The sequence below is a fragment of the Leopardus geoffroyi genome, chromosome X, assembly GCF_018350155.1.
Source record: "Leopardus geoffroyi isolate Oge1 chromosome X, O.geoffroyi_Oge1_pat1.0, whole genome shotgun sequence".
Taxonomy (NCBI): Eukaryota; Metazoa; Chordata; class Mammalia; order Carnivora; family Felidae; genus Leopardus; species Leopardus geoffroyi.
Genome location: NC_059343.1, coordinates 58433120 through 58446332, shown reverse-complemented (window position 1 = coordinate 58446332; position 13213 = coordinate 58433120). Strand labels below are relative to the sequence as shown.

The window sequence follows — 13213 nt, the reverse complement described above, 5'->3', positions numbered from 1 at the left end:
TTTTTTTACGGGGCGCCTGGGTGGCTCAGTCGGTTGAGCACCCGACTTTGGCTTAGGTCATGATCTCGCGGCTCATGAGGTTCAAGCCCCGCATCAGGCTCTGTGCTGACGGCTTGGAGCCTGCTTCAGATTCTGTGTCTCCCTCTCTCTCTGCCCCTACCCTGCTAGTGCTCTGTCTCTGTCTCTCAAAATAATTAAAAACATTAAATAAATTTTAAAAATTTTAACGTTTATTTGTTTTTGAGACAGAGAGAGACAGAGCACAAGCAGGGGAAGGACAGAAAGGGAGACACAGAATCCAAGGCAGGCTCCAGGCACTGAGCTGTCGCCACAGAGCCCGATGCGGGGCTCAGGCTCATAGACTGCAAGATCATGACCTGAGCCGAAGTCGGATGCTTAACCTACTGAGCCACCCAGGCACCCCAAGCATGTGACTCTTGATCTCGGGGTTATAAGTTCAAACCCCATGTTGGGTGCAGAGATTACTTAAAAATAAAATCATAAAACAAAGAAATGTACAAAACATTTACATGAGTAAAACTACAAAATATTGCTGAAGGCTATATGTATGAAGATATGAAAAATAGATAGACGTACAATATTCCTGAAAGACGTTTCAGAAGTGAAAAAAATGTCAAATAACTATCACTTTCTATAACAATCTCATTGGGGTTTGGGGGGATAGGGTGGGAATACCAGACAAGTTGGTTGTGAAGTTTATCTGGAAGAATAAAGTAAAAAACTTGTTAAAGATGGAAATAAGGGGGGTAGGGGAAATAAGGGAAGGCTTGCCTACCAAATATCAAATTACTGTATAAAGTTGTGATATGCTTCAAGAATAGACAAACAGATAAGTGGAACTGAATAGAGAGGCAGTTACGTGTGGGAATTTATTTATTTATTTATTTTATTTTTTTAAGTAATCTCTACATCCAACGTGGGGCTCAAACTTAAAACCATGAGAGCAGGTCTCATGCTCCACTGACTGAACCAGCCAGGCACCCCTTATCTGGGAATTTAGTGTATGACAAAAATTGCATTTCAGAACCCTTCTGAGACACCACTAAAAGTGGTACATAAAATATGTACAACCCAAAAGGACAAAAAGTTTTAGGTATTCTCTAGAGGCAGGAAAGCCATTTGAGAAATGGTACCTGAAACAGTAGCTAGGAAGAAATTCTGGTCTAGTGCAAAAAAGGATACAGATGAGAAGGGGCCATTTTGCCAGTAAAACTATGGAAAGGCTCCAGAATCTGAGACAACAAGGTACAGCAGAGGGTGAGCATGACATACAGGACTGAGAACTAAGTGTAATTAAAAGCCTGTACATGAATATTCAGTAAGACAAAAATGTTCACCCTTTCTTGTAATCAGAGGAAATGCAAAATAAAAATGAGATACCATCATTTGCACATCTGGTCGGTAAAAATGTTTTAATTGACAACAAAGTGTTGATGAAGGTACTGGGGAAACTGGTACCTCATATACTGTTGGATGGCCATGTAAATTGGAACAGTCTTTGTGGAGGGAAATTTGAGCAGTATCTATTTACACACATACATACATACATACGTACATTTTCAGTAATCTCTATACCATTGCGGGGCTCGAACTCACAACCCTGAGATCAAGAGTAAAATGCTCTTCCGACCCAGCCAGCCAAGCATCCCTCTCTCTATTAACATTTTAGATGTATATGCCTTCTTTCCAGCAATCCCACTTCTAGGAATCTATCTTCAAGAAATATTAGCACAAATAATCAAAGATACATGTAAAATGGTTCTCATTGCTGCTTAATTTATAATAACAAAAAATTGGAAACAACCTAAGTGTCCATCAGTAGTGGAACAGATAGATAAATTATGGCATATATGTAGAATCAAGTACTTTGCAACACAAAAAAGAATGTCAGCGATGTATACATATTGATGTGAAAATATCTTCAAGGACTATAAAGTGGTATGTTTAATGATTAAGCAAGCTACAGAAAAATATTATAGAATGATTCCAAATTGACCAAAAAGAAAAAAACAAGTTTCTCCATATGTATATAGATAGCTACTCATACTTTTACTATGTTCCTACATGTTATATGCCAATATGCTTGCAAATGCATTGAAAATATTTGAAAGGATATACACCAAACTAACACTGACTTCCTCTGAAGAATAAATTTAAGGATTCAAATATTTTATTCTCCATTTTATTCACTTTTGCTTTTTTTTAATGATGAAGGAAGCTCATTACCAGAAAGTTGAATATTTAATGTCACATTGAAGATGGTTCTCAAATCTATTTTCAATGCTTTTTTCATGAATTCCAATTTTGCATTTACAATTAACTTTCTGCTAGCAATTCCACTCATGTTTTGCCATCATTTCAAATTCATATCTAAAATAAAGTTCATTATCAGGGCATGTGGGTGGCTCAGTCAGTTAAGCAACCAACTTCAGCTCAGGTCATGATCTCACGGTTCGTGAGTTCAGGTTCATGAGTTCGGGACCCGCATCGGGTTCTGTGCTGACAGCTCAGAGCCTGGAGCCTGCTTCATTTTCTGTGTCTCCCTCTCTCTAAAATGAATAAAGAATTAAAAAAAATTAAATAAAATTCATTATCAGACTATTTAACTATTAGTTCTAGTTCCTGCCTCTATTTTTGTTAAAAGCACTAGCTTCTACCTATTAATATTGAAGTATGCATCTTATTCCATTCCATCCCTTATCAGAAAAAAAATCACTAAGTCCAAGGTTTATTTCTTCATTTTTAAGAATATCTCATATGTCTTTTTCCTGTCTATTCTTTACCATTCTAATTCAGACCCTTCATTCAACAAATATTTAAAATTTTTTTTTTCAATGTTTATTTATTTTTGGGACAGAGAGAGACAGAGCATGAACGGGGGAGGGGCAGAGAGAGGGAGACACAGAATCAGAAACAGGCTCCAGGCTCTGAGCCATCAGCCCAGAGCCTGACGCGGGGCTCGAACTCACGGACCGCGAGATCGTGACCTGGCTGAAATCGGACGCTTAACCGACTATGCCACCCAGGCGCCCCTCAACAAATATTTATTGAGCATGTATTATATATGTGCTAGGCAGTTTTACGTTCTGGGAATAGTGAATAAATACAGAATTATATTCTGGTGAAAAAGAGAAATAATGTACAAATAAAAAGCCAATTATTCATTAACAGTGTTAACCTTTTTATAATGCTTATCCTATACCAGGCACTATACTAAGCTCTTTAGACATGTTAACTCATTTAATACTACTAATGACCTTATGATATAGGCACTGTTATTAATCCCATTTTATAGCTGGGGAAACTGAGGCACATAGCTCTTAAGTAGTCTAAGGTCATATAGCCAGTAAGTGGAGGAGTCAAGATTTGAACCCAGGCAGCCTGACCTTGGGTTCATCTCTTTGGTATGACTATAGGATAGACACAATGTCTGACGTCTCTTTATGACCTTAGAAGCTGTTGATCCTTACTATTTGTATCTATTTATCAAGGATTGCCAAAGTAATGTTCTGATTTTATTATTTCTTTTTATTCATTGGAATAGTTTTGTAAAAAGATACATCCCCCCATCTACTATTTTGTTAGTTCAGATTGGAAAGGCAGGATAAATGTTTGATTCTTTTTATTGATGAATTCTCTTTTTAAAAAAATGTTTTAAGTTTATTTGTTTATTTGAGAGACAGACAGACAGACAGAAAATCCCAAGCAGGCTCCACGCTGTCAGCACTGAGCCCGATGCAGGGCTCAAACTCAAAACCGTGAGATCATTACCTGAGCCGAGATCAAGAGTCAGATGCTTAACCAACTGAGCCACCCAGGTGCCCCTATTGATGAATTTTCAAGATAATGAATTGGTTTCCTATCATGAACTGAGACATGAATGACAGGAAGGAGCCAGTTATTCAAAAACCTGGAAGGAGACTATTCCAGGCAGGGGAATCAGATATTACAGAGCCACTGAAGAAGGAGTGAGCTATTTAAGTTCAAGTAACACATTACTTTCACTCCTACCTGTGGAACTATTTTGTTACAGACTAAATATGTCCCCCTAAAATTCATATGTTGAAATCTTATCCCCCAGTATGATGGTATTAGGAGATAGGGCCTTTGGAAGGTAATTAGGATTAGATGAGGTCATGAATAAGGTAAGATTAGTACCCTTATAAGAGTCATGGGAGAGCTTGCTTCCTCTCTCTGCTCTCCACCTGGTAAAGGGCCCTCATCCGAATTCAACTGTTTTGGCACCCTGATCTCAGATTTCCAGCCTCCACAACTGTGAGAAATGAATTTCCGTTGTTTATAAACTACTTGGTCTATAATACTTTGTTACAGCAGCCTGAACTAAGACATAGCTCTTAAATCTATGACTCTCTCCTCCATTCTTATGACCACACCCACTTAAGTCTGGGGTCTTATCTTTCTCCCCTGGATCACTGCCAATGATCTTCAATTAGTTTCACTGTCTCCAAATATCTCTTCTACCCTACTCAACTCTTTACTCATCAAAAGTTTTCAATTCAGTGTATCATTATTTTTGGTGATAATGCATCTATAATTTTATAACAGATTTCACTGGCAGATAGGATTCATTTAGTGGAGGGAAGTGTTTGCTGGAAAGTACTACTTGGGACACCAACGAACACAGGCTTTGTAGTCAAGACCTAGATGGGAGTCCCAGGCTCTGACTCTTGATAGCTGTGTGACCTAGGGAAATTTATGTAACCTCCCTGAAACTCAATTTCTTCATGTATTATGAAAATGATAATTATCATGCTTTTAGGGGCACCATGCTTTTAGGTAGTTCAGTTGGTTAGCATGTGAGTCTTGATTTTGGCTCAGGTCATGATCCCTGGGTTGTGGGATGGAGCCATACATCAGTCTCCATGCTAAGCTTGGAGCCTACTTAAGATTCTCTCTCCCTCTCCCTCTGCCCTTCACCCCCACTCTGTCTCTCTCTAAAATAATAATAATAAGGGGCACCTGGGTGGCTCAGTCGGTTAAGCATCCGACTTCGGCTCGGGTCATGATCTTGCGGTTCGGGAGTTCAAGCCCTGCGTCAGGCTCTGTGCTGACAGCTTGGAGCCTGGAGCCTGCTTCGGATTCTGTGTCTCCCTCTCTCTCTGCTCCTCCCCCACTCGTGCTCTGTCTCTCTCTCACTCAAAAATGAATAAACACTTAAAAATAATGATGATGCTTTTAATACACTGTTGTGAGAATTAAATAATATATATTATCATTTGAGATACATGTGTATAATATACAGAGAAACAAAAAAGATAAAAGAATAGACAGATTATTATTACAGTGCTTAGATCACAGTAAAGGCTCAATAAAGAGTAGTTTCTTTTTTTGTTACCCCTTCCACCATGCCTCTTGCAGAAGCTCCAATTTCAGTGATGAATTCCACCTGCTTAAAAACCCAGTCATTTGCGAAGAGCTGTTCTAGAACCATTTGAGAATATCCAAAACTTAAGGACCCCACTGGGGTCCTAGAAGAAGAGCTTGATACCATGCCCCTCTAGCTTAAAAGAGTCCCTTTGACAAGCCTATCTAGGAACCAGTGAGGCCCTTGGTTAATCAATGATATCTCACATTGATGTAACACTTTTCCAAACAACTTTTAGGTCTCTGATCTCTTCATCTCTAACCTCAGTGGGACCCTTACATACTTTACCTCTCACTTCATCCAGATCAGTAATTAATTATCTCCCAGTTACACCATATTCAGTGTTTTGGTCTCTGGGATCCCTGCTTCCACTGTCCCCTCTCTCCCTTTCTGCTCTCCAAATCCCAGGATACTGCTACAGGGAGAACCAAGCAGACCAATATAACTTCATGCTGTCCAATTTCAACTTGGCCCTTGCAGCTCTTTTATTCGTTTCATACATTCCCTGGCACTCTCCCACAGAGGCTGTTTCAGACCTTCTCATTCTCCTCAATCTCCCTGCTTCTACTTCCACAGAATTCATAGTAGACAATTTCATCAGATTACCTGGCACACCTGCAACAGATCAGTAAATTCTTTCTCCCTTCCAGCCCTGTCCTCTAGCCATCCAGTTCCCTTCTTGGAAAAGCAATCAATATTCTTGATCTCTTATTTAACCTTTCAGAGATATTTTATGACTCTACAAGCAAAAATATGGAAAACAGAGAACTTTCACTGTTCATTAAAGATAAATAGGATTTGGATACATGGAGAGAAAGGAGGTAATATTCTAAGCAGAGGAAACATCCAGGGCAAAAGCACAGAGGTGGGAATGAATGAATAAGTTATATTTAGAAAACAGGGTATATAGCAAGTAGAGTAATCCCCTGAGAAATAATCCCAACTGCTGCCTCAAGTACTACCTCTCCTTTCCTAGTTCTGACTTCAGCCTGATCAGTGCTTCTTTGCCTGTTCTGCTCCACATACCAACAGAGTGGAAATCTGACACTCCATGGCCCCTCACTCATCCTCTCTTGCCTGGATCTCAGTTACTATTTATTGAGGTCTGACCCCAACCATCTGTTTCAGTGCTGCTAAAGAGTCCTAGCTCTTTTCTGGGTCACTTGCCAAGCCAAACACCTTCCGCTTCTTTGGTCACATGGACAATTTCCCCACCCTACTGAAAATAGGACAATGAATATAGAAGATGCATTGTATAGACATTGATTTTGCCAATATACACAACAGAGGTCAACGAAATATGTTAGACTATACAGCAGAGATGCAATCAGCAAAACTCAGACTGTGCGAAGCTCTACTGAAAAATGATCTGAGTTCCTCAATAAAAAAATTGTAAGGAAAAAAAATAGATGAAAAGGAACCTTTAGTTTAAAAGTGACATACGGGGTGCCTGGCTGGCTCAGTGGCTGGAGCATGCAACTATTGACCTCTGGATCGTGAGTTCAAGCCCCATGTTGGGCATAGAGCTTACTTAAAAAATAAATAAAATAAAATAAGATAAAATAAAATGAACAAATAATACATATCCACCAATCACAATGTGTGGACTTTATTTGGATATTGAATCAAATAAAAAACCTGTAAAAATTCCTTAGATATTTATGAAACTATTGGAAATTTAAATACTGATTGGTAATAAATGATATTAAGGGAATATTGTGCTTATTTATGTGTGCTAATGTTATTACAACTATGGTTTTTTCTTTTAAAAAGGATCCTTACCTTTTAAAGAAACATACTGAAATCTTTAGGTATGGAATATCATGTCTGGGATATGCTTCAAAATGATGGGGAAAGGAGGAAATGATGAAACAAGTGCATGGAGTTGATACTAGTTGAAGCTGAGTGTTTGGTAAATTGGGATTCATTATAATATTCTGTCTACTTTTGTACATGTCATAAATTCTCTATAAAGAAGCTTTAAAACAATGTTATTGAATTGTCAAGCATCTTGTGAAAGTGTGTATATGTGTCTAAAGGAGCGGAACAGGAGGAGCTGGAATTTGAGAAGAGGAAGGTCTGTTAAGATCCTCTGTGGGATGAGTGCCAGGGAACGTAGGAGACAAATAAAAGGGTTGCTGAGCAGCTTCCAGGGCCAAGTTGAAATTGGACAGCATGAATTTATATTGGTCTGCTTGGTTCTCCCTCTAGCAATGTTGTGGAACTTTGTGAGCAGAAAGGGAGAAAGAGGACAGTGGAGGCAGGAATACCCAAAATAGTAACACTGAATCTGGTAAATACATTGGAAAAGTGTTGCATCAACATGAGATAGCACTGATCAAAGGCCTCACTGCTTCCTCGATAGGCTTGTCAAAGGGACTCTGCCAGGCTAGAGGGGCATGGTGTCATGTTCCTCTTCTAAGGCTTCTTTTTTCAGACCCCAGTTGGTCCTTATGTTTTGGATGTTCTCAAATGGCTCTATGACAGCTCTTAGCAATGACTGAGGTTTTAATTAGTAGCTATGTTATTTCCAAAGCATGCAATTTCCTTCCCTGAGTGTTGCTTTCCTCATTTATAAAAATTTGGGATAATACCTACCTCACAAGGCAGGTGTGAAGATTAAGTAAAATAATGTGGGTAGAAGTGGTGAGCATCGTGGCATTCTATACATGAGACTTTATTCCATCAGCAGGTGAATACAATCTCCCTTAATCCTGGAGCTGATGCAATGGTATGTTAAATATGTTATCACTTTGTAGACCAGCAAGACCTGTCAAGAAAATCCTATTTTCTTATTGAAACATTATAAAATTGGATACTGGAGATGTGTCCCTCCTCTCCAAGAGAAAAAAAAAAAACACCCCAACTTTCCTAATAGTCTGAAGTGAAAGCTTTTAGTAGAGAGAGGAATAATAGTAGTACTAATAATAGCAAACAGTTATATAGTGCTTACTATATATGTCAGGCGCTATGCTAAATATGGGTTAGCTATTATTTTTTCTAAGTTCATTAACTTATTTTGTGAGAGAGCACGCACGTGCACACACAGCAGGGGAGGGGCAGAGAGAGAGAATTGTGTCAGCTATTACTACAATAATATACAAATCTGGATCTCAAAGGAAAGATAAGGCCTAAAGATAAAAATGTGTGAGTCATCTACATGCGGGTGGTATTTGAAGTCATGGACATAATTGAGAGTGTCTAGAAGAGTCATATATAAGAAGATAGGAAGATCAGGACTAAGTCCTGAGGAACTTCATCATTCAATGGCCAGGTAGAAAAGGAAGAACCCTGCAAAGGAGACTGAAAGGAATGGCCAGAGAAGTAGGAGGACAACCAAGAGGAGTGGTGGGTCATAGAAGTCAATGTATTAAAAGTATTTTATGGAAGAAACCATCATGAGTGTCAAATTTTGCTTGTGAGATCAAGTAAGACAAGGACTAAAAGCATCCATTAGATTTAGTGACTTGATGGCCAAAAGTGACCTTATCACCACAGACTGAGCGGGTTGGAAGTCAGATAGAGTGTGTTTTGATGGTACCAGGAAGGAGGAAATAGAAAATCAATAGTTATTTCAAGAAGTTTGCTTATAAAGGAGAGAATAGAGTTAAGTAGCAGTTGGAAAATGTTGTGTAGTCAAGGAAAATTGTTTTTATAAAATTGGAGAGACTCGAGCATGTTTAGATGTCAATGAAAATATCCAATGAAAGTGAAAGCTTGAACAAACAGGAGAGAGAAAGGATAATAGTGTAAAGTTTCTGGGAAGGCATGAGGGAATAGGATACAAAGCACAATGGGAAGAAATGAGAAAGTGTAAAGGAGGTAAGGCGAGGATTCGTGCTAATGTGAACGAATATGTACATCTGACGGTGAGAAGTGGGGGAGTAAATGAGGTAATGCAAGCAAAGCACTTAACAGTGCCTGGCAGGTTAGTTTGTATGAGAAGAGGTAGCTATGGTTATTGCTGTTGTTATTACCATTAATGTTATGTACCTGCTTTACTGTCTTACATTTTAGGCTTTGGACTGCATAAGATGAGGAAGTACACTACTTTATTAATTCTGTGAACTTGAAATTTTATATATCAAGTTTATATACAACAAAGGTTACTTGAACTTTTTGATTTCCTCACCTTCATCCTCTCCAGGAATTCTGGGTAGTTGCTGGTCTCCTGATTGTGATAAGATAGAAAAAAGTTGTACATTTAAGGTTAGTGCACTTTATGCACTTTTCTATATGCGTTCTACACCTCTAAAAGCTTTAAACATCCACCAAAGCCCCTATTGATGTCAACTCATCTGTAGAAAAATAACATTAAAAGTAAACTGCCGCCAGGGTTGGAAAGGATCTGAAGGGCTTGAGTCAAGGGGGAAACTTTATTTGCACCTCAAATCCATAGAATGAGAGCAGAGAAATGAGCCAGATTTGTTGAATATCCTGGAGGTCCAGGAAGCCCCTTGACCTCTGATCAAACTTCTCTGTGAGGCAGAGATGCATTCTTTGGATACATTCCCCAGGATCCCTGAATCTTGCCTCAATCTCCAAATCCTCAGCCATGCTATCCTGTGATCCCTTACCTTTGCTGCCCACGTCCATTCTCTCACTCCCATCTTACCTCTAGCTCCCGACAAGACCTTATATTCCTTGAATCGGAACTGAGAGAAAATTGTGCTATGAAAAGAACTTGAGATCATTTTGAGGTTTGGTGAAGCTTCCTACTGAGGTTTCTTAGACTTTGAATCTCCCAGATTCCTGGCCACTCTGTTGAGGGAGTAAATCTCGCTCAAGAAAAGGGAGACTCAAGAAAGAGATGATCACTCCTCTGTTTAAAAATCTACATTAAAAAAGGGCCTACACTGCCTTTCTAACTCTGTTTTAAATAATGTTCAAAATCCTTCACCTAGAATTTTAGGCTCCTCCCAATCTAGCTACACTCAGCTAATTTTTTTGTCTCCTCCCTTAAACATACCCCCTGATATGTTAGCAGTGGTTACAAACAGCAAAGGGACTAAGCTTGGAGAGAGTTTACATACTACATACTTCTGCACTGAGCATTTTACAATGACAATGTATTACTTCTGGAATTTAAAATAAAACACCTTCCTGCCTCAGCTTGGCTCTCCCTACTCTGCCATATCCATCCAATTCTCATTCCTACAAGTTTCCATTAAAAATTTATTTCTTACCCGTTACATTCATGGTCGGTTGATTTTAAACTAGGGTACCAAGACAAGCCAATGGGGACAGAATAGCCTTCTCAACAAATGTTGCTGGGACAACTAGATATCCATATGCAAAAACAAAGTTGGACCCCTACCTCATGCAACATACAAAAAACAACTCAAAATGGATCAAAGACCTAAATATAAGAGCTGAAAGTATAAAACTCTCAGTAGAAAACAGGAACAAATCTTCACAACCTTGGATTAAACAGTGGTATTTTGCCTAGGACATCAAAAACATAAGCAACTAAAGTAAAGATAAATTAGACTTCATAAAAATTAAAAATTTTTGTGTATCAAAGGACACCATCAAGGAAGTAGAAAGGCGAAACAGAATAGGAGAAAATATTTCCAAATCATCTACCCGACGAGACTTGTCTCTGGAATATATTTAAAAAATTCTCACAACTCAATAAAAAGACAACCCAGTTAACAAATGGGCAGAGGGTTTGAATAGACATTTTTCCAAATAAGAACACAAATGGCCAATAAGCATATGAAAAGATGCTCAACATCATTAGCTATCAAGGAAATGCAGTTAAAACCACAATGAAATTCCACTTCACACCCACTAGGGATGGCCATAATAAAAAGTACAAATAGCAAGTGTTACTGAAGATGTGGAGAAACTGAAATGGTTTTACACTGCTGATGGGAATGTAAAATGGTACAACCTCTTTGGAAAACAGTCTGGCAGTTTCTCAAAAGGTTAAAGTTACCATTTGACCCATAAATTATACTCCCAGTTATATATCCAAGAGAAGTGAAGACGTAAGTCCACATAAAAACTTGTACATGAATGTTCATAGAAGCATTATTCATAATAATGGAAACAAACCAAACTTTACCTCAATTGATGAAACAAACATAATGTGATATATCCATACAGTGGAATATTATTCAGCCATAAAAAGGAATGGAGTTCTGATACATTTTATAACATGGATGAACTGTGAAAACATTACGCTAAGCAAAAGAAGCCTTTTGCAAAAGACCACGTATTGTAGGATTCCATTCATATAAAACATCCAGAACAAGTAAATCCATACAGGCAGAAAGTAGATTAGTGGTTGCCCACAGCCATGAGTTTGGGGGCGGGGGGGAACTGGTAGTGACTGCTAACATGTACAGGATTTCTTTTTGGAGTGATGAAAATTGGTTGTGGTTGCACAACTCTGAGCATACTAAAAAAAACACTGCATTTTACACTTTAATGGGTGAACTGTATGAAATGTGAATTGTTTCCCAATAAAGCTGTTAAAAAATGTTCTTCCACGGAGCTCTCCCTTTCTAATGCAGTCCACATTAATCGCTCCACTCTCAACTCCTCCAGCTCTTAATAATTGTACCGTACAAGTTAACACTCAGCTAAACTACTTGATGTTTTTTAATATTTCATATAGATTAGCCTGTCGGCCAGACTATAATTTTCCTGAGAGGAGTAAACAAGCTTTCTGTTTCTCAGATAGCTCTAAACCACCTAACACACAACTGGGCATACAGTAAGTACTCAGTAGATTACCCGGTGATTATAAAGAACAGGTTGACTGTGCATGTGCTTGTTTTCACACACGTGTGTTAAACACACACAGAAGTTGGGGGGAGGGGATGAATAAAATCTCAGGTAGTGAGGTGAGAGAACGACACTATGTGAAACTGCAGAATACGAGATTTATTTAAGGGAAAAAACAGCACGGTTTGGACACTTTTGTTCTCCCCTCCTTCAGCCTGCTGCTGCTCAATAACAACAGGACATGGCCAACCATATCCTGGTCTCTGACATTCTAAGGGAACCACTGAGGTCCTATCTAGATAGTTGACTGGTGTCACTATTCCCCCATCGCTTCCTCCTCCTCCTCCTCCTCTGTCCAGCTCAGATCATCATCTGAATCCTCAGATTCTTCCTCATCCATCTCTAACCCAGTCCCTGCCTTAGCCTTCTCAGCTAGTGCATCAGGGTGCTCCAGCTGGGCCCAGGATCCTGGGTCAGCCTTGACCAAGGAGATTTCAACCCGAGATGGCATCAAGGAGACAGAGCTCTGCTCCACGTTTATGACCTGAGGAGGAGGAAAAGATAGAGGAACACAGAAGAAAGAGAAAATGAGGGTTTGTGGTCAGGGTGGGGTGGTGATGAATGATGGAAAAAAATAAACAAATGTAAGGTGTGGAAAACAAGACGGGGAGGAATAAAACAATACAGTAAGAAAGAGAGAAAGAGGAAAGAAATGGGAGGAGGAGGGGGGAGAAAAAAGGGAGGGAGAGGGGGAGAGTGAGAGAATATCAAAGCAAATAAAGAGAAAACCTCCACTTTCCCACTATAATTCCTTCCCTCAAGACACCCTCTATTCATTCCAATCTGGTCCTTCTTTTTACCCCATCTTCCTCCCCCTCCTGTGCCCCTTATCTTCACTTACCCCCCAGAGCTTCATCTGTGCTTGGAACACACGGTTACCATCAAAGACAATGTGGACATGAAGCTGAGAGAGAAGAATTACAGGGGTAGTAACAGTCTCAGAAGGTCAGAACAAGTTACTACAACAGAGAACCACGCCAGAGGTGTGATCCCTACATCAACAGGTCAGCC

General features: G+C 39.2%; 1 protein-coding gene across 15 annotated transcripts in view; it reads right to left on the bottom strand.

Moving 5' to 3' along the window:
* The window catches only part of ITGB1BP2 (integrin subunit beta 1 binding protein 2), a 29938-nt gene that overhangs the window by 13437 nt on the left and 3288 nt on the right, over positions 1-13213 (bottom strand). For 4 of the 15 annotated variants that reach the window (XM_045472797.1, XM_045472806.1, XM_045472807.1 and 1 more), the window contains 2 exons: positions 13044-13106; positions 12281-12686 (listed from right to left, as the gene is read on the bottom strand). The exons of 1 other annotated variant lie outside the window; for it this stretch is intronic. In XM_045472797.1, the coding sequence (XP_045328753.1) occupies positions 12459-12686; positions 13044-13106 (291 nt within the window). In that variant the 3' untranslated portion in view covers positions 12281-12458. Of the gene's footprint in view, positions 1-8005; positions 8178-9539; positions 9579-12280; positions 12687-13043; positions 13107-13213 lie in introns of those variants that run through there. 10 more of the 15 variants (XM_045472801.1, XM_045472798.1, XM_045472803.1 and 7 more) reach the window with 6 other exon arrangements.